At 36.2% G+C, this 22,240-nt stretch overlaps 1 protein-coding gene across 1 annotated transcript in view; it reads left to right on the plus strand.

Annotated features, from left to right (window-relative positions):
• LOC129224851 (phosphatidylinositol 3-kinase regulatory subunit alpha-like) overlaps positions 1–22,240 on the plus strand; it is a 133,220-nt gene that overhangs the window by 17,855 nt on the left and 93,125 nt on the right. Inside the window, exon 2 of the mRNA XM_054859397.1 lies at positions 5,308–5,355. Within this exon, the coding sequence (XP_054715372.1) occupies positions 5,308–5,355 (48 nt within the window). The remainder of the gene's footprint in view (positions 1–5,307; positions 5,356–22,240) is intronic.

Raw genomic sequence — 22,240 nt, forward strand, 5'->3', positions numbered from 1 at the left:
TTTTTGTGGGGCTGTAGGGGCAACGTTTTATCAACATAAAATCTTGAACTTCCAAAAAAAAGTTTATTTATTTATTTATTTATTTTTAATTTTATTTTTTTATTTGACTTACTACTTAGCGCTGTTTTACACTTACAGGCCGTTGTTCAAATGGTATGAAACTTATTTTACAATTATTTTGACCTAAAAGCAAAAATGCAAGAGGGTGTGCGACTTAAAAAAAAACGACTTTTTTTTTTTTTTTTTGGAACGCCCTATGTAACACTGCTTCCAGCCTAAAAAAAGCTGTCCGATTTTTTTTTGAGCAATCACGATTGCTTATTGTCCTCACTTGACCGCCTTTGGCGTCTGGTTCCTTTTTCAGCTTGGACCAGGTGCGTCTGCAGCACCACCGTCCTCTGCAGGCGGCGCGGCTGCTCCGGTGTTGAGCTATCCGCTTCTCTTGGTCGGAGGCGTCCATGTCCTACCCACACGCACACTCACACACATGATTTTACACACATATACTCACACACGCCTACGTACATACACACAGGTCTACGCACACGCACAAGCCTACACACTTACACACACAACTATGCACACGTAACCGCCCAGGAAGAGAGGCAGGCTTGGGGGGTGGGAGGGGGGCAGGAGCCGTTTCTAGAAACAATAACTCCGATGAGTAGGGTCCTGTTGCAGTTCGTGATTGCGAAAAACATAATTTGAATTCAAAATTTCAGAATTCAAATTATTTTTTTTTCTTTTTTTTTGTAAGCTAGATTTCAAATACTCTTTTTATTTCGCAGGAATTCGGTACTTTTGGGAAAATTAAAGATTTTCGGATGATTTTCTGGGCGCCTGGATGAATATGGGTCGCAGTAGATAGGGTGCGTCAGAAAGTAACTTTCGCATTTGCCACCTCAGTTTCTCTGATGGGTGGTGTTAGTCATTGTCATGGTCTTGAGTAATGTATGGTCTACGTCTACTATTTTAATTACTGCCATGGGGTGTAATCAGTGGCTTAGCAAAGGGAGACATAGGGACGTCATAACCTCCCCTCCCAAGAAAATCAAAATTAAATGTTTGAACGCGAATGCAAGCGCTGGGCCTAAAACTGCTTTTCAGCCTTTGATTTCTAAAACTTCCATCCCCCCCTCCCGCCCAATGAATATTTCACGTTAAGTCACTGGATGGAATTTACATTTCTATATTCTCGTAATAGAGCCACATTACTGTCAAATGACGAAGGACACTTTCATTTGTCGGGCTGCGTCAACAAACAAAATTTCCGGCACTGGTCGAAAAACAGTCCCCTACAGGTCAAGGGTTGTGCTCGGGGGGGGGGGGGGAGGGGGGGCCCAAGATTTTTATATTGAGGGTTGAAATATACATAGGGACATAGGGGTAAACGATATGAAGGAGGGCCCATAAAAGTCGGGCTCGAAAATTTCTGTGCATGACCCTGTACCGGTCTATGATTGAATGACTAATCCGCACCCAAAACATGTTGCTTTACGTATGCGTGTGCTGCTGCTGAACCACAATGTCTCAATTTTTTCTTGGACACCTGATCTCATTGCGAGGGGGTATTTCATGGCCGCACGTTTCTTTGATCTCGCTCCTTGCGATTTTTTTTTCTCTGTGGATATTTGAAGGGTACATTTTACCAACGTAAGGCGAGACGTTACAAGAACTCATATTGCCATATGTCAAGAAATTGCAGCAGTACCACCCGAATTGTCCGGGCAGTGAATGCTGAACAAATGAGATAGGCTTCATGAATGCAAAGGATAGGAAGGTGGGCGTTCGGACGATTTCATTTTCAAGACGAAGCGATTCAGTGTATGTAACATAAGTGGCTAATCATTGTTCATTGTTATTAAAGCGTACAAATTCATTTTTCAATAGGTTTTTTGTAATTCACATTTGAGATGTGGGAGTTATTGCTGCCACACCCTGAATAATCCTACCTTTCAAGTGTTACGTCATCTATTAATTACACTGCCCAACTACAGCCGTTATACATTTTGCATATAGTTAACCCCAGAACTACAACCCTTTTTTTTTAATCTGTACGCTACAAACCGGGGTGCATATTTAGCCCGTGGGATATTTGCTCGTAAAATCGTTCTACAGGGTTCGTACGAGTCATGGAAATCCTGGAAAGTCATGGGAAAAAAAGCCAATTTCAGACCTGGAAAAGTCATGGAAAATTGAAATTTTCATTCAAAGTCATGGAAATTTATTTCAAGTCATGAAAAAATGTCCTTGACAAAGAGAAAGTAACAGTAACTAAAAGAGCGTTAGAAATCTTAAGTGATTTGATAGTATAGCACATAAAAGTTATTAAAAGTCAAAAATGGAACGATCCAAAAATCAGATCTGAATTTTGAAATCTCATTGCATCCACTCCTGTCGCAACCACTCGCTTTTTTTAGCGATGTGATTTTACTGCTTGGGCATCACTCATTTTGAATTAATTATTATTTTCAACACTTTTTATGTTTTACATTCTGTAGTAGCAAACTTGCAAGTTCTTGGTTTGGCACGCCCACTCTAAAAACGCAATTCATTTGCATCCGAGTTATTTTCCATCACTCGTAATAACTTTAGCATAAAATTTATCAGAGTTTATTTTAATTTGTTGAAGGTTTTAGAAAATAATGATCTTTAGTCAGGTGATAAAATACAGAAAAAGGGGAATTCTAATACTCGGAATTCTAAAACAGTAGTGCCCAACATACGGCCCCCGAAACTAATCCATGCGGCCCACTGCTACGTTCAATGTCGGGAATCACACATTATGTGTTGAAATTTCTGAACTTGTTAATTTATATGCATTTGAAAATGTGCAAATAAGTAAGCAAAACAAGTACTTTTGAATCGGAAGATTTATTCACTACTGAATGGGTTTTTTATATAATTACCTGGTTTAGAAACACAAAAAAATAAACTATGTGGCTTTACTTTAAAAAATGAAAATACTGTGAAGTTATGTGGATGATTAAATGCCATTGTTGACACTAAAAAACAACTTTTGAAGCAAATATATTGAAACTTAGTGGACTCATTAACCTTTGTCCCATTGGTTATCATTTTGCCTGTTTATTAAAAAATATATATATATATTAGACATTTACGCATCATTATATTCCATTTACTGCAATTTTACTTTACTTAAAGTTATATGATGAAGACAAATAAAAATAGTTTAGTTTTTTAAGTGTACACTGATATTTTTTTCCCATTACGAGTAAGTGCTTCAATGAAGTAGTGGCAGTCATGTTTCGCTAATGCTCATTTCTAAAAATTGGCAAGTTAGATATTAAATAGTGCTATTCCTGTTAGATATTAAATAATGCTGTAACAAGGTCATGAAAATTTTTATTGAAGTCATGAAAAAGTCTTGGAAAAGTCATGGAATTTTTTCATCCAAATAGAGTATGAACCCTGTCTGAAAGCGAGTAATTTGACTTGTAACCACATGCTTTTTTTTTTTTAATTCATTCTGAAGAGACTAGTGAAGAGCAAATTTAATTTTATCAATATATAGTTGGCGAAAACAGCATTTGAATGGCTAAAAGTGCTGAAAACCCATTTTAACTGAGGTTGATGTCTACCCCGGTTTGTAGTTCTAGGGTTAAAAAATCTGAAGCATCACGCCTTGCAGACCGAATTTTAAAAGTATTCTCACAAAACGATTTATTGAGCAATCACATTGATTATTGTTTTCATTTGACTGTTTTTGGCGTCTTTCATTTTATCCCCCCCCCCCCGCCTGCCTCTGCAGCACCGCACTCGATCGGCCTCACGATGCTGCTCCTCTAGCGAAAATCATCTCCTAGTTGCGTCTATATCTTACACACACGCGCATACACACACACACAGCTACACACGCACAAATACACACACATGCGCTGCGCACACACACACACACACACACACGCTCATACATTCATGCCTGCACACAGACACAAACACACTCGTGATTGCGAAAAACATAATTTGAATTCCACATATCAAAATTCAAATTAATTTTTAATTTAATATATTCTCATATGTGTATTTATAAAAGGGAGATTCGCTAAAGGAATTTACGACGAAAACACTATAGAGATTGAAGGGACAGTTGCAAAAAAAAAAAGTAAAGAAAAGAAAGCATCCTATCAGATCCCTGTTTATGTTTTTGCTCAAAATGCCCTCTTGTTTGAATTATATTTTAATTTTGGAGGGCTCTAAGTTTGAGTTTAGATTGTAATCTGTGTTTTACATCTTTTTTGTACTCAACTTCTCAAGTATCTCGCAACAAAAAATTTACTTGCCATCGTGTCTTCAAAATACTTTGGTGGACAGTATTAAATAAACCAATCCCCCATCTTCTTCATATTTTTTTCCCCCTTTACGCTTCTAACAACTATGTGCTGCGCCCTCAGATCCGCCTTCGCCACGTACACCACCGCTTCAGTTTCTCCTCTCTTGAAATTTCTGGTTTGTCCTTCCCCATGAATGCACCTTGTCTTTTTAATTTCTACTTTCATTCTTGATTGAGTGACCTTGGATGAAAGCGGTTGGACACTCGATCCTAAGAGTGACGCAACCAGTCCATTAAGGCCCAAATGCGTGCTAAATTTGTCCTCTAAATTATTGTAATGATGTGACATTTTGTTTCTATTTATTTTTAAGTAACTTAATTGCTAACTGATTTTCAAGTGGGCATCTTTCAACTAGCGTAGAAGCTTTCTAACACTTCATTCACTTTCACAGAGATAATACATACTTTAATGACCTTAAATATCCTTTCGTTTTCCCGTAGGAACGAAGCATACTGAAAACGCTTTTATTTTTACAAAAAGTGGGAAAATTTCATCGAGCGTTTATCTAAGTTTAAGCATAAAAAGAAGCAAAAATATTATTATTTGTTCTGCAAAATTTATAAGTAGATGCTGTTTTTATGTTTTTAATTTGTCACAATCTTACTAAATTTGTTATTTATTCAATTTTGATTCAAAATTATAATACTTTTGAAGCTTTACTTGTGAAGCTCTTTTCTCTGCTTAGCCAACAGTTAGCATGAATTTCTGTGTGCTTAGTGAGATATTGACGAGATAACATTAAGTTAGCTTCATTTTTTGTGGCTAATTTTTTAGCGCAAACCGCAAAATTTGGTGCGATACAGTGGTGTACTACGTAGGTTGGGGGTAGTGGCTCTCGCCAGGGGCGCAACAGCTAGAGGGGCGGCATCGTCGCTGTACTGATCTTAATTTAATTTAATGTATTGTCAATTTGTGAGGACACATGATTAATTGTTTCTTTCTTTTTGCACAGGTCGAGATTATATTTGGGGCACTGGAAAGGTTGGAGTGAAATGCGAAGGTATGTACAGTCATTCGCAAAATCTGCACTATTTATTTAATGTATGCGAGACTTTGACTCAATGTAATTACTACGGATTTGAAGTAGAGTTTATTTCAAAATTAATGACCCGAAAAAGTTATTTCGTTATACCTCAAATCAGCTTATTAGAACTCTCATCTATATATTTCATAAGATTTTAATAACAAATTACGTTCTTTTTAAAGTGTTATGTGAAAAAATCTTTAGTCTTAACGTTTTCTTAAGAAATTGACTTTTTTTTTCACGCCAAGAAATCACAAACCACTAAACAATCAAACAACGACGCGAATTCCTTGATATGTTTTTGACACTTCTTAAAAGTGCTGCACTGACATTTTTTTAGTATCTAACTGTATGTGAGCCAATAACTCTACCGTTTTCCCAATTCAGAATTTAATCCTTTTTGATCGAATCAGGTATCGGTAGCAATGGACAAATCTCGAGCTTTATTACGCAGTTACCGTCAGCGCTATAACGCTCTTCATTCACCCTCCACTTTGCTTTTTTACAGACTGAACAGCGAAACTCGTTTTGTGTCGTATTCCCTCTTTTTAAAAACTTAGTAAAAAATACATTCATACCGCCAAAATGTTGCTAAACTCCTACATATAGCACATCTCCTTTCTTCTTTCTCTACCTATTTTAAGTAAGTGAATAGTTTTTGAAATGATTGGCTGGTGCCACTATATTTCCGCTTACTATACTGGCGGTCGGACTATATTTCCGCTTACGAATAATTTGTGGACTACCGAAAGTGCACTGTTGCAAATTGCAGATCTTGATACAATGCTAATTGTAAAGGTAAATTTTATGAAATCCTTCCAAGAATTTCATTCTTTTTTAAAACTAGAAAATCACCCGTCAAAGTATTACGGGTGAAAATTTCTTCTACATTAAAACGAAGCAAATTTCCTGTTAGGAGATATTTTTTGACAGTGGAAAGGAAATTTTAACCCTAACTCCAGTGGATAAACCCTAAAACTCCACTAGATAGAGTTCATTGTTGACCACCTTTTCGTTTCTTCATTATCTTAAAATGACAGTCTTACCAGTAAAACAGTTAAGTTACCGGATCCAGTTCATCCTTTTCATTGTCAAAATAAAGCTTTTCCCTGTCATGTCAAATATTGCCAAAAAATATTGTCAAATTATTATGCCATCGTTGTTGGTGACGTCAGGAGCGTTACTCGATAATTCGCTATTATACAGGTTGTTCCATTAAGACCTTTATTTTGCAACCGTTAGTCCTAAATATATACTTCCATTTGCAAAAATGTTCAAAATCAAATGCAGAGTTAAGATATTGAAAGTTTGAAGCAAAAATAAAAATGAGTCAAAAAATACGAAATTTAACTTATCAGATGCAGGGTTAAGATTATTTCCCTAAATATAAGTTAGAGGACATGGGGCCATTGAAAAGTTCAATTTCGTATTTTTTGACTCATTTTTATTTTCATTTGAAACTTTCAATACCTTAACCCTGCATCTGATTTTGAACATCTTGCAACTGGAAGTATACATCTAGGACTAACGGTTGCGAAAAGAAAGATCTTGCAGGTTCAAACGGAACACCCTGTATACATAAGGATCAGCACGCATTGTTTGATCTTTAACAAATTAACGCGCTAAAAATAGCAATGCTATGTTTATTCTCTTTAAGTGTTAATATCTCTTCTTTTCTGTAACAAACACTAACTGTAAAAAAATAATTTCCTAAATACGCATGCACATAGGTGCCCGATTTGCTCGGGAGACTGCCGCATTTGATACCTTCTCCCGAACCTTCTAATGTAGTAAATGTCCCCCTTTTCATCAAAACAACAAAATTATCCTAAAAAGGTCTTTCAATGATTAGAATTACAAGAAAAGTACCTACCGTAAAACTGTAACTATTGCAAAAACGAACGGTCATTTTTGATGGATGTGTATTTTATTTTCCGCCTTTTAAATTTGTATTTCCCAAAAAATTCGGTAAAATTTTTCTTTGAATTTCCTAATTTTTTACCTGAATGTTTATTATTACAGTAAGAGAAAACAAACTTATAGCTGTTTTTTTTTTTAACTTTATTTAAACCTAAAAGCTATTATTTTTTTTAACTTCAAAAAAGTAATAATGGGGTTGTTTCCAAAATTTTAAAAGTATTTTTTTCCGAAAGAGCATGTTAAAAAACATAGAATCTGACCATTTTTTAAACATTTTTTTTAATTCAATATTTTTAAAAAATTACTTAAATCGGTGCTCTTTTATCGTTTAGCACTTGTGCCGATGACATCACAAATGATGAAATGCCATTCAGTGTTGCCATTCACAGTCCAAAATATTTAATTCGCATCTTTACTAACGTGTATCGGCAACGATATGGTTGATACCAAGCGTAGAGCGCAATTGTAATTCGCTTCTTGATTATCATAACGTGGAAATGAGGTAAAAAGATGCGCCGTAGTAAGGCCCCTATATATATATACGAGCCGACGTATCAGCTTAAGATTAGACATTTTGAATCGGAGCGCGTGGTTGAGTGGTTATCTTTTCTGGCAAATTATCGTGTTTGGCGATTGTTCACTGTGAACAATTATTAGCGGCATGTGAATTGTTTATTAAATAAAATTTTATTTTCGGAAAATTTGGCGAAATCTGAAACTTTGCTGTGGTAACCCTAGCAGTGCAACAATGAAAAATCCGATCCAAAATCGCTAAACTTAAGCTGATGCGTCTACCTATCTATATAGCGGCTCTAAGCCATAGTGCATCATTTGTGACGTCATAAAGACCACGCCTTGTTTGAAGAATCGGACATTTTAAAAAATTAATTAAAAAATAACTGTTGGGAAAATAAAAGTATTTTCTGAGTCCATGTTACTTATTTATTTATTTTATTTTATTTATTTATTTATTTATTTTTTGCTTATTCTATCAATATCAGTGACAAAAAAGTACTATTGACTGAAGGAAACAACACCATTGTAATTTCAACTTCCGATTTTAGAATTCTGCCAAATTTTCGAACGCCGAATTTCGGGGCCTATACAGGCTTAATTTAAATAATCTCTACTATATTTTAAAATTCCCTTTTAAATTCAAGTTTTTGTCGTTAAATTTATTCATGGTAATTCTCCCAAATTACCATGGTAATTTTATGCATAAGTCTCCCTTCTCAATGTTGACAGCTATGCATGCAGTTCCCTAACATGGTTAAATGTCTCGTTTTGAAGGAAAAAATAAATAACCAGCTTCGTTACAACTCAAATATGCTTAACCCATCAATTATCCATTAAAAGATGTACAAATAGCATTGAAGAGGGAAATGCGTCTGGAGAGCGACTCTTCCTATACCACGAAGGCAAGTTGGAAAAACAGATTTACAGAGATTGTGGAAGGGAAACATGCCGATCTCTTTTTAGTGGGAATTTTGAACCAACAAAGTTGTTGTAGACACTGTTAGTTTAAAGTAAGAACTGTATGGAGGGGGGGGGGGGAGTAATATTATTGAAGTAAATACAAATACAGTAGAACCTCGATAATTCGGATTAATTGGGATCCGACTCAGTCCGGAATATCGAAAATCCGGATTATTCTGAGAAAGAAAAAATAAATAAATAAATAAAATAAAACATACTACTTACTGAAAATCACCTTTATATGAAACACATAGAATTACACATAAACAGTAAACATGTTTGCTTTGTTATTATAAAGTCTATAATCTTTATAATAACAAAGTAATCGAGGGGGAAAAATTGATTCAAAAGTTGCATTGCCAAGAAAAGGGAACTCAGTCAACGACATAACACGGTCTTGCCCGTGAGAGGGTTAAATAAGTTAATGTTATGGAAATTTGACGATCGCTCCTCAAATTAAAACCAAAAAAAAAAAAAATCGATCGATCCGGAGATACGGACTAACGGGATCCGAATTCGTGGGGTTCTACTGTACGTGCAAATTAAGAAAGTAATAAGAAGAAGAACTTGAACTCCTTTCTTTTAAATTCAATCTCCTTTTTTCTCGTAGGCAAGATTGCGATGGCAACCTTTCAAAGAATTAAATGAGAACTTTTCAAGATAACAAGCAACGATAAAATTAAAAATTATATTTAAAAAAAAAAAAAAAAAAACCGACTGAGTCGCTATGGTAGAATTAAGAGGGAAAATTGAACATCCTTTTAAAAGCCTTGCATTATTAAAAATCAATGTCAAGTATTTTATTTGCTACTAGCAAATGTACCCGGCGTTGCCTGGGTCAGTAATAATTGTAAGAAACAATTGCTACTTTCTTTCGTTTTCTGTTTTAACTGAAAGAACTCAAAACACACCGCTTTGACGTGATTAAAAATCGAGCTTCTTCCTTACCCATAAAAGTAAAATAGCAATAAGTGTAAAGAACCAGCGAATATTCATTTAGAAGCGAAAGCACAAATTTAAGCATATTAAAATTTTGAAGAATTACCAAAATATGAACTAACGTAAATAAAGATCACTAAAAAAACCGTGCGCGTGCTTCATTTAATTAAATAGTACACACACACACACACAAAAGAAAAAAAAAGCTCTCTACTATAAGCTTTAACTCTGAACTAAAGCTCTCCTACAATCAGGGTGCGAAAAGTAGAGTTTCCAAATGTTTAAATGACTTTAAACTCATGTTTGCTCCGAAGAAGCCTTGATTCAAAATTTTCATTATGAAAACTTTTAATATTGCTGTTATTAGGCTACGAATTTTTGTAACAATGGCTTTTATGTTTAATCACATAGAGTAAAGAAATTACATAGAGAGACCCTGCTATACTAAGAAATTGAAGCCGGAAGTTGCACCACTGTATCCAAAGATCCTTAGCTTCTTGCTAAGTATTTTATGATACATCTTGATTCCAAACATTCCATTACTGAATCTCAATTGGTTGTTAATTTAAACTTAGATATTGCTGCAAGTTTATGGAGCACGTTTTTGAAATTGCATTAATACATGAATTAAAATGCAAACCAATCCGCCAGCTACTTTATACGGTCTCTTTGTGAGATTGGTGAAAAATATACCCGCGAAGCAATCACGTTATCATAACCCCGCTAATCATTGCACCGCTGTACCCCACAATTCCGGCTTCAATTTCATCTCCTTTTTACCATAGACGGGGCCTCTCTCTGTATATTTCTTTACTCTACATATGGTGATGTAACTATCTATGGTGAAAAAACGGTTAAAATCCCTAGAGTAGTTTTGACGTTTACCCCGGACATCCGGCCAGAGATTAGCCCTTTATGTATAAAGATAAGGATGCAACTCCTAAGAAAGCTATAAATGTCATGCTTGCTTCAGAGAGGCCTTGATTAGAAATTTACATTACGATTAGTTTTAATATTGCTGTTGTTAGGCAACGAATTTTCCTAACAATGGATTTTATATTTAATCATTCAATGGGGAAATTACAGAAATTTGCTGCTTTCCACCATAACTTTTGAAAACTAAGTTTTTAAGGAACAAATTATAGCCTAAGTTGTTCCCCGATTATGTAGCTATCTATGGTGAAAAAATGGTTAAAATCCCTAGAGTAGTTTTGACGTTTACCCCGGACGTCCGGACAGAGATTAGACCTTTATGTATAAAGATAAGGATGCAACTCCTAAGAAAGCTATAATTGTCATGCTTGCTCCAGAGAGGCCTTGATTAGAAATTTACATTACGATTAGTTTTAATATTGCTGTTGTTAGGCAACGAATTTTCCTAACAATGGATTTTATATTTAATCATTCAATGAGGAAATTACAGAAATTTGCTGCTTTCCACCATAACTTTTGAAAACTAAGTTTTTAAGGAACAAATTATAGCCTAAGTTGTTCCCTGATAATGTAGCTTTCTATGGTGAAAAAATGGTTAAAATCTCTAGAGTAGTTTTGACGTTTACCCCGGACATCCGGACAGAGATTAGACCTTTATGTATAAAGATAAGGATGCAACTCCTAAGAAAGCTATAATTGTCATGCTTGCTCCAGAGAGGCCTTGATTAGAAATTTACATTACGATTAGTTTTAATATTGCTGTTGTTAGGCAACGAATTTTCCTAACAATGGATTTTATATTTAATCATTCAATGGGGAAATTACAGAAATTTGCTGCTTTCCACCATAACTTTTGAAAACTAAGTTTTTAAGGAACAAATTATAGCCTAAGTTGTTCCCCGATTATGTAGCTATCTATGGTGAAAAAATGGTTAAAATCCCTAGAGTAGTTTTGACGTTTACCCCGGACGTCCGGACAGAGATTAGACCTTTATGTATAAAGATAAGGATGCAACTCCTAAGAAAGCTATAATTGTCATGCTTGCTCCAGAGAGGCCTTGATTAGAAATTTACATTACGATTAGTTTTAATATTGCTGTTGTTAGGCAACGAATTTTCCTAACAATGGATTTTATATTTAATCATTCAATGGGGAAATTACAGAAATTTGCTGCTTTCCACCATAACTTTTGAAAACTAAGTTTTTAAGGAACAAATTGTAGCCTAAGTTGTTCCCGGATAATGTAGCTTTCTATGGTGAAAAAATGGTTAAAATCCATAGAGTAGTTTTGACGTTTACCCCGGACATCCGGACAGAGATAAGACCTTTATGTATAAAGATAAGGATGCAACTCTTAAGAAAGCTATAATTGTCATGCTTGCTCCAGAGAGGCCTTGATTAGAAATTTACATTACGATTAGTTTTAATATTGCTGTTGTTAGGCAACGAATTTTCCTAACAATGGATTTTATATTTAATCATTCAATGGGGGAAATTACAGAAATTTGCTGCTTTCCACCATAACTTTTGAAAACTAAGTTTTTAAGGAACAAATTATAGCCTAAGTTGTTCCCCGATTATGTAGCTATATATGGTGAAAAAATGGTTAAAATCCCTAGAGTAGTTTTGACGTTTACCCCGGACATCCGGACAGAGCTTAGACCTTTATGTATAAAGATTAAATATAAACTTGCAACAGATAAAAATTTTAAATCATTGCGTTTTATTTCCTTGTCGGCCAACAATGAATTCGGTTATCAATACTCGACGTTAAATCCCGGTTATCACAAATTTGCCATTTCAACTGCGCTTGCGCACGGAATTGGCCTTTTGGGCTTTCTGTTTTAAGATTTCGTGTTGCTTGTTTATATTTAGGCTGTGCTAGAGTCCCAACAAATTAATGAATGCGATTAGAGTATTTTCACAGCAATTTCGGGATACATTATATGAAATTATGGATATGAATAACTGATAATCTTTATAAAGAAAAGAGAAAAATGACACTTCAATATTTATTGGTTTGGAAATATTTATTTAACGTAAACGTAAAACACGTTATGTAATTCAAAAATGATCTGAATATGACAAATATCCGTCTTTTACGGATATTTTACGTTAGACGTAAACAGCTTAATATTATACATTTGTATTTAGGTTGAGGGTTCGGCTTTGTATTGGAAGTGATGCTACAGATCGAGTACACTCTTTTGAGGTTAAAAATTTGGCCCTGAAAAAGACCTTTGTTTGATAGAAAAATCAAACTCCGTATCCATTAATAATTAAGACGCAAAACTCAATCTTTACCGAGGCGTAAAAACTAAATCAAAGAAAGCTTTGTAATTTCTAATTTTTATCTGTTCTCATCTCATATTAACAAATTTAAATGTTTTTCATTAGTTTGAGTTAGAGTTTCGAAATCAGCTAAGTCCGTGCGCAAGCGCAGTTGAAATGGCAAATTTGTGATAACCGGGATTTAACGTCGAGTGTTATCAATCGCGTGAATAAAAGCTGAGCCGTTATTAAAATCTGCTTTTAAAAAAACATTATAATTCGAATGGTGCAGTGAGCTACACGTATAATACTGCGATCTTTTATTTTTGCGAAATAAAAATATATTGCTTATTTCTTAGTCTTAAGAGTGCAGTATTGGGCTTTGTAGTTATTTTTTTCTTAAAGTCAAGTATACTAAAATATTTGAAGTGGCGTAAAGTTAACTGGATTGGCTCCAAGTTAGTACCGCTGAATATCGTAATTTACCCTTGCTAATAGAGTCTTGCTTTATCAACCCCTCTTATGCCCCAAAACAATGCAATCGTTTTACAGCGACATTGGTAATGACTCTACTTAAAGATTATCAAAAGCATCGATATGGAAAATTAGCTCGAAAATCCGCCACCAGGCCGGAATGGACAACCCAAAATAAGAATGATCAAGCACAATCCACCTCGTGTCATTGCAATTTCCCAACTCGGCAACGACAAAGAGCGTGCAGGAATATAAATCACGCGCGTGTCTAAATCCTATCTATTATGCTAATCCAACAGGTGCCTGAAGCCATTGCCTCCGCTAATGCTGCTAATAATAAGGACGATAATGTAAAAACCCTTTGCGTGCTACATCCATGCCATCAGATAGTGAGACGGGCTGTCGTGATTGCTGGGTTCGCTTCTTGTGGCAAGCGGCTCGGTCGGACTGAGTTTTATCTCCAAAGGCACTCTTTTAATGCTTTGGAGGGGCAATTTTCATTGCCTTTTGATGTTCTTCTTTCGCTCAGTAGCGGTCGTGTAGTGGAGGATTCGAAGGATAGTCCGGAAGATTCAACTCGAAGCACAAACTTCGAGTTTCGTGTGGCGTTTCAAATTGAAACAGTTTAGTGGGCAGTCAGTCATTCACGTAACGTTGACGCACAATGGAAGCAGTTATTACGCTAAAGTCCTGGTTTCCTAGAAGCGAATCGCCGATCTTCGACGCCGCTCCTCGCCGTGACGCTGAAATCAAAGGCAAGTGGATTTCGGCGTTTCCATTCACGACGTCCATTTAGCTCGGTTGCGCATGCGCAGAAGAATCAAGTTTTCGCCTCGGCGAGGCGCGACGCTGACGATCAGCGTGTTCGCACCTAGGAAACCAAGGCTTTAGGAACGCTAGTGAACGTTTTTGGAGTATTGAGTGAAACGTGTGCTAAGTTCAAGCACTAGGTAATCTCAGGTGCGGAGCCAGAGGGGGGACATGGGGGTCATGAACCCTCTTTAAGTGTCCAAAGTTAGCTTAAAAATGCGTTTTGGGCACCTATATTTATAACTCCTTTAAAAATGATACTTAGAACCCCATCCCTCCACGTCGAAAATGCCCCCCCCCCACCAGTGGCGGATACACGGGGAGGGTCATTGGGGTCATGACCCTCCCTAAACCGTTGACAACAGTATCCGTTCACATTGTGTTTCAAACATTAAATGTATAAAGTGTAAACGATTATAGTATCTTTTCAATTCATTAATTATTTTTGAAAGTAAATGTTTGAACTATTACTTCGTTTCATTGCTTATGAAATTAATTAGCTACATATATCCCCAATTAGGTGCCTTATTCGTGACCAATTTTTGCTTTTTATTGATCCCCAAACAGTTTCAGAAAGTTTTCGTACTTAAAACCGTAGGTTCGTTCGGAGGGGGGGGGGGAGTCCTTCTTTAACATGACCCTCCCCCTAAAATGGTTTTCTGTATCCGCCCCTCCCCCCCCTGCCCGAAAAAGAAAAAAAAAATTTTTTTAAATTAATTTGAATTTTGACATCTTGAATCCAAATTATGTTTTTAGCAATCACGAGTGTGTATGTAGGCGTGTGTGTTTGTGTTTGAGGGTATGTGTGCTTGTGTGTAGGGGGTATGTGTATGTGTGTGTAGGCATGTGTGTTTGTGTCTGTGTGCTGGCATAAGTGTGTGGATAGTTGTGTGTATGAATGTGTGTGCGTGGGGGGCGGAGTATGTGTATGTGTGTGTAGGCATATGTGTCTGTGTGCAGGCATGAGTGTGTGGGTAGTTGTGTGTATGTGTTTGTGTGTGCATGTGTTTGTATATGGCTGTGTAGGTGTTTGTGTGTTTAACGATAGGTCAATAATGTGTTTGTGTGTGTATGTGTGCGTGTGTGTGTATAGTTGTGTTTGTATGCGCGTGTGTGTAGGATATGGATGCAACCTGGAGACGGCTTTAGCTGTAGGTGCAGCATCGTGAGGACCCGGTCGACGGTGATGGTGCGGAGGGTGGCGGTGGGAAAATAAAATGATAGGACTCCAAAAACAGTCAAATGAAAGCAATAAGCAATCGTGATTGCTCAAAAAGCGTCAGAAGCTGAGTGAGCCTTTGGGTAAGCTTTCATTAAAGAGTTTTTCTAAATCGTGCTGTATAACAGCAAGGGCTTCGGGTACCTTCTCTTGCCAGTTTCTTTGCCAGCCAACAGAGAAGAGTTTCTTCTACTATTGGTACTTGGTATCTTCAAAGTTTAATTTTTTAAACTGACGTACATCTCTTTGCTTAGTCGGAGCAAAGCTAATTTGACAGCATTGTAAAGGCTACGCAGGTCCTAATCACATCATTACGATGCTGCTAGGTTAGGTTTGCCCCAATTATAAATGCTTCATTTTCTCTATTTTTAACTTCCACGTTCATATTTCAATTGTGTTGTTACAGCCACTGTAGAAAAAGTGTTTATTTATTCTAAAGTTATCCAAAATTAAGAAAACATTTTATAAACTATTTAAAATGAATTATTGTCCTGGTTCAAATTTATTCTGCCTCTTAGGGAAACTTTAAATCTCAAATGTGGTATAAAATAAATGCAAGAAAAGTAGTGTAGTTTTGAACCAAAAAATTTATATTTCTAAATGCTTTAAGAACTGCCCATCTTTATTCCATAGCATCAAATTATTTCTATATTTCATTATAATGCATAGAATATTACGATGTAGGACCAAAGATTTCTGAACAATCATTTTCATGGCCTCTACATGGGGACAGCTGGAGAAACCAAAGTAATAGGGCCCGGACTGAAAGGGGCTCCGAGCCGAAGTAATAATAAAAAAGAAGTTTATTGGTTTCAATTTTACTAATATTTTCAAAATATGCGTTGTATTTTTTTGGGGGGGGGGGGGGAGAAATTTATTTGTCCGACGAAGGAGTTTTTTTCATCTGTTAGAAGTGTATCAAAAGAAAGAAGTTATTTTCTGTATTTTGAAAAACTCTTACAGAACTTTTTGAACGGGGTAATAAAAATTAAACAAAAAAACGAACTGATTTATTTTTTTAATGAAAGACTGTGGAGGAGCATGTGAAAGAGGTACACGTTCTCTGATCTGCAGGAGTTAATTTGTGCTAAAAGCTTCGCAAATGTTATTCCATTTTCTAGAGTAAGTTTTACCTCAATTGACTAGAACTTGAATGATTTTTCTTTCCTTTTTCCACTCTCGGATGCACTCCTTTCTTGCCTCATATATTTAATTTTTATCTACCGAAAATTTTCCGAGTAATTTAGAGTCGCCAAATTTATTACTCACCTTGCCATTTATCACAGAGCCATTATTACTACGATGAGAGAGCGCCTTTGGCTATACTCAAGATGACGGAACTGTCTGAGGCGACACGTCACTTTTGTCGAGCCCGTGGTCGAGCCACCGGATTTCTGAGTGGGTTGATATTTGTTGCGAGATAATGGAAGAGATATGTCTTGCCAGAATCCTCTTAGCGTCGCAACTTTGTCTAAGCTTGTTGGACATGCATAATTATGCATAACTATGATTCTCCGTGAGTCGGTGATGCAGAAAATCATTCTCCTCTCTGATTTCTCATGGATTATTACCTTTTTTTTTTTTTTTTTTTTTTTTTTTTTTGAGTTCTATTGCGTCCTTCCCTATAAATCTTTTTTAACACTTCAATGGTCGCGTCAGATCGCTCAGATGCATTGCTTCTAATTTTCGTGCGGCTGTTCGCGCGTATGCGCATCATCCCTCTTCCTCGGGCCAGTGCCAACCGTGCGGTGACCCATAGGCGGTTCGTATGGGAGGGCAAGGGGGCAACTCTGCTCCTCATTTTCAGAAGAAAAAGGACTTTTCCCCGTAGGCGGATTTAAACAGGGAATTCTGGGAGGGTGTCCCAAGGGCTTTCCTTCGAAAATTTTTGAACCTTGAATATGCTGGTTTTTAGTCGATTTCAGTGCAAATTTTAAAGTTGTGTACTGGAATGATGTGCAGGAACTTGAAACAGTTTATATGGGTTTTGATAAACTGTGTTACAATAGTCTTTTTTTTTTTTTTTTTTTTTTTTTGACCTTATTAGCCATGTCTCTTTCAAAGTAAATGAAATTGTAATTCAATACCAATAAACACCTAATTACTGAGCATATAATTGTTCTATAATCCAGCACTAAGTAATAAATAGTTTAAGATATGATGTTAACTTGACGTATGTTGCTATTTCACCTTTTTTTCAAATGGAAAAGACAGCTCTTATATTCCTAATACGTTTCACAATATCTCTCGTACTGGCAGCGCATGGAGACACACACACGGGTCACAAAATAAACTGCACATTGTTTTTTATATTTCTGGGTTTGCTTTCAAGTAAATTAACTTGCGTTGCAGCTGTGGAAAAAAAATAAGGTTTTATCCTAACTATGTTTCCTAATAAAATATATTTAATTCATTTTTTTTTAATCCAACCAAAAATGTTGGGGTTGCGGCGCACCTCTTGGCACCGACGTAAATCCACCTATGCTTTGCCCTCCATTTTCCAAAATTCAAAATTAACGATCGATCGAAAAATGAAAAAGTTGATCGATTCACGTGTTTAAAGAATGAAAAATTGACATAAAAAGTTCTTGTTTTATTTTTTTTTCATACTATTTCATAAAAATAAAAATGGAACTTGAAATGGGGGCGGGAGGAAGGAGTCTTACTATGGCCATCCCCACAATTTTTGAGGTCGTGTCCGGAATGTTTCAGAGAAGGTCAATTTATCAATAATATGACGGTAAAATTCTAATTACGCAATTTTCTTTTGAAAAGTTAGCTTTAGGACGTTGCACACTTAACCAACTCCCCCTCCCCCGCACCTCCTTTGACACCACACTTTTTTTAGTGCACAACCATCTATGTGGTGACCTTAAGAGTATTACTGATGTGAAAGAGTTGATTGTGTACTTCATATTTACTATGACCTAAGAAAACCAGAGCCGCCCTTTCAAAATTCCAACAGGGGCTTCGGGGTACATTGATGCAGTAGAATCCCGAAAACTTGGCTCTCGATAATCTTGGAGAGTATTTAGAGTGTATTGAACGGCTATTGAAAAGCAGAACGGGGCAGTGGCATCCAAAAGCATTTTACCAAAATTGCATAGTGCTCTGAAAAAAAAACTAAATTTGATTTGTTATTGTTTTCAGGAAAGAACATTTTTTTACTTCCTTTTACAAAAAAGGAAGTATTGTATTCGCGAAAAAATTTTCACCCAAAAATCGGCCTTAATTTCCATTTTGTTCACCCCCAAATGAATGTTGAGTTTTTTTTTTCTACCCGACTACACGTGGATATGTGCCTAGGAGCGTACAGACACCTGAAATATCCATTTTGACGATCCCCGAGTTAATTACAACGAATTTTCTCGTGACGTCTGTATGTACATATGTATGTGAGTATGTGTGTATGTATGTCGCTTAACTCAAGAACGGAATGTCCTAGAAAGTTGAAATTTGGTACGTAGGCTCCTAGTGGGATCTAGTTGTGCACCTTCCTTTTTGGTTGCATTCGGATGCTCCAAAGGGGGTCTTTTGCCACTTTTTTGGGGGGGGGGGAATCATTGTTAATTTCCATATAAACTCAAGTGGTGTTATAATATGGCGGACACTTGGCGACATATCGCCAGTCTTTTGGTCGCCAAATTTTTGCGCCAACTTGGTTTTAATTCAGCCTCTGTTGGTGATATTTAGAGAGTAAGTTATTGAATCACATTAAAAATGTCAATGATGAGAAAATGACGTTAAATCGGAGTAAAAGGAAGTCATGTGATGCACACATCAGCTCGTTTTTATCTGTGTTAGAAATAAGAATTTAAGTTTAGGTGCCCTGGGATGACGTGTAAGATAAGTTTCTAAGCGTGAAAATGAACAATCTGTAAGTTGGGGCAAACTTATCCTAGCAGGATCTGCGTAGCCTTCACAATGCTGCCAGCTTAGGTTTGTCTTTGGTGAGTGCCATTTTTAATGAATCAAATATATACTAATGAAAATACAAAAAAAAAAAAAAAAACCCTCTATGAAATAGAAATGCTACTATTACTAAGAAAAAAAAAACTTCAAAGGCAACGTTTGTATTCTAAAACTACTTTTACAAATTTATTCTTCATTAATTGCGGGTCTCAATCGTGATGAGTCGGGAATGAAAGGCATAGATGTGATCCAAAACTTAAGGCGCTGCATTTGGCCCTTCGCTTACAAAATCTAGACGCATAATCAAAATTTTCGGGTTCAAAATGAGACTAACGATCGCTTGTTTCTTACTCTTTGTTGTTTACTTTTTCTCTGTTTAATTTTATTTATTTTTCTCACGTTTTTAATATCCATATTTGTTCCGAAATGCTAATGATTAGTTCAAATGTTTTTCGTATAGATTCTGTACTTAATCAGATAATATTTTACGCTTCAAACCTCAAATATTTTTTTTCCAGCAGTCCCTTTTTCATCACATTAAGCACTGTACTATTGTAAGATATGATTCAAGATGGGAAACATAGATTTCACTGATACCATACAAATGTAGCAACCTTTTTTTCTGTTCACGCGACATATCTTCAGTGGAAGGTTTCCTGACTTTTTCTATCTGTTTTGGGCACAGTATATGATAATCGGATTCTGATTTTCTTGTCTGGGAGATTTATGTAGTTGTATTTATGGATGTAGAGATTATTTTCGATGACACTAATTTCTTGTCAAGCTCAATGGTTCGATGACTTCGTGAGCGGCGTGGTATGTCCCGGAAGAGTGGTAACGTCGTTGGATTGTGTTGTCGTATTTTGAAAATTGTGTCTTTTTTGATGTTTGTATGGTTGCTTATACTCCAAGTATCCATATCAATGAGCGGTGGAACAATGCTATTCCACGGGAAAGCTGCCATTTTGTCCCGCACGTAATATTTCATCAAAAAGTAATAATTCTGAGAGTTAGTGAACGATTTTTTTTCTCAAGAAATCATTTATATGTTTGATTCCGTAAGAAAGAAAATTTTGTTTACATCCTTTTCAAATTATATTATTAATCTTGATTAAGTATATCAGCTGCCACGTGCGGGACACAAGATGCCCCCCCCCCCTTTTTTTGAGCAATCACATTGCTTATTGTTCTTACTTGACTGTTTTTGGCATCCTATGATTTTATTCCCCCCCCCCCCCCCCCCCCCCCCCCCCCCCCGTCTCCCTTTGCAGCAGCACCGTCGATCGGCCCCTCCCGATGCTGCTCAGCGAAAATCGTCTCCAGGTTACGTCCATATCCTACACACTCACACACGCATACACACCTACACACAAATACCCATACACACACACACATACCCACACACTCATGCTTGCACACAGACACAAACAAACACACACGCCTACATACACACACACTCGTGATTGCGAAAAACATAATTTGAATTCAAGATGTCAAAACTCAAATTAATTTTTATATTTTTTTCTTTTTTTGTCGAATGGCATTAGGCTATGTGGCAGGGTTTGTTTCGCCCGCACAGGGGTTTCCAAAGTGAGTGTCGCGGCATCCTGGGGAGCTGCAGGAGGAGGCTAGAGATTCCGCGAAGTGTCCATAATTTCAATATATTCATATATAAGGGAGATAGGGTGTCGTGAGAAAATTCTGATTCTTCAAAGAGTGCCATGAATCGGAAAGTTTGAGAACCTCTGCATTAGGAGATAAATTTTGCTTTTGGATATAAAGAAGACAGGGGCTAGTTGTTACACTTTTGTCATTCTTGATATTACCGTAAGATTTGAACTGATGTAAAACACTCAGTGCATCATATCATTAGAGTAACTCTTGAGTAATGTATTTATAAAACAATTATCCACATTTCAAAAGTTTTTCATGACATAAAATGGAATTTGCATAGGCTCTAAGTTTGTCTCAACTTGCCCCGTAGCGCGGCTAGTAGTGACATGCTTGGGGCACATTTTGACGCCCAAAAAACGCGTACAAATACATTGTAAGATATACAAATTGTGTAAGAAATGCAACTAAATGGGATATTTTAAGTTAAGAATGAAAAAATTATTCGTTTATAATGCTCTTAACATAAAAATTAACGTCCTCGTGTTTTAACCACACTTTAAACGAAATGAAAATAAAATAAACTATTAACACTTTTGTGAGCTCTTTTTTAGAGACACCTTAAAAATTGTGTTAATCAGGAAAGATAAAACGTAGAACAACACTAATTTTTGGCTATATTAATCTTTGACTTGGTACAATGTGTAGGCCTATATCCTATCCTGCCTACAGGTCTACCTATTTTTATAATCGCTCATGATCATCGCTTGCTTCAACATCCAATGTGCTGTTAATGCAAGTAAAATAAGGTTTCTTTTTTGGTATTTTGACATGAGACCAGTTTTTAAGTGTCATGCACTGTACCCAGTCTTCTACGGATCTAGATACTTTGTATTGCTCCAAGCAAACTAGACATAATCAATTTTTATCATCTTCAGAGCTATCCGAATCTTTCTTCTTAAATTTTTTTAATAACGTCGGTATAATTTTTTGTGCACTTTTCGACATTTCTGTTTTTTACTTCCTTTTACAAAAAAAGGAAGTATTGTATTCACAAAAAAATTTTCACTCAAAAATCGGCCTTAATTTCCATTTTGCTCGCACCCGAATGAATATTGATTTTTTTTCAACCCGACCACACGTGTATACATGCCTAAGAACGTATAGACACCTGAAGAATCCATTTTGACGATCCCCGAGTTAATTACAACGAGTTTTCTTGTGACGTCCGTATGTATGTATGTATGTATGTATGTTATGTATGTGCATCTGTGTGTATGTATCTCGTATAACTC

Source organism: Uloborus diversus, chromosome 6 (genome assembly GCF_026930045.1).
Source record: "Uloborus diversus isolate 005 chromosome 6, Udiv.v.3.1, whole genome shotgun sequence".
Classification (NCBI taxonomy): Eukaryota; Metazoa; Arthropoda; class Arachnida; order Araneae; family Uloboridae; genus Uloborus; species Uloborus diversus.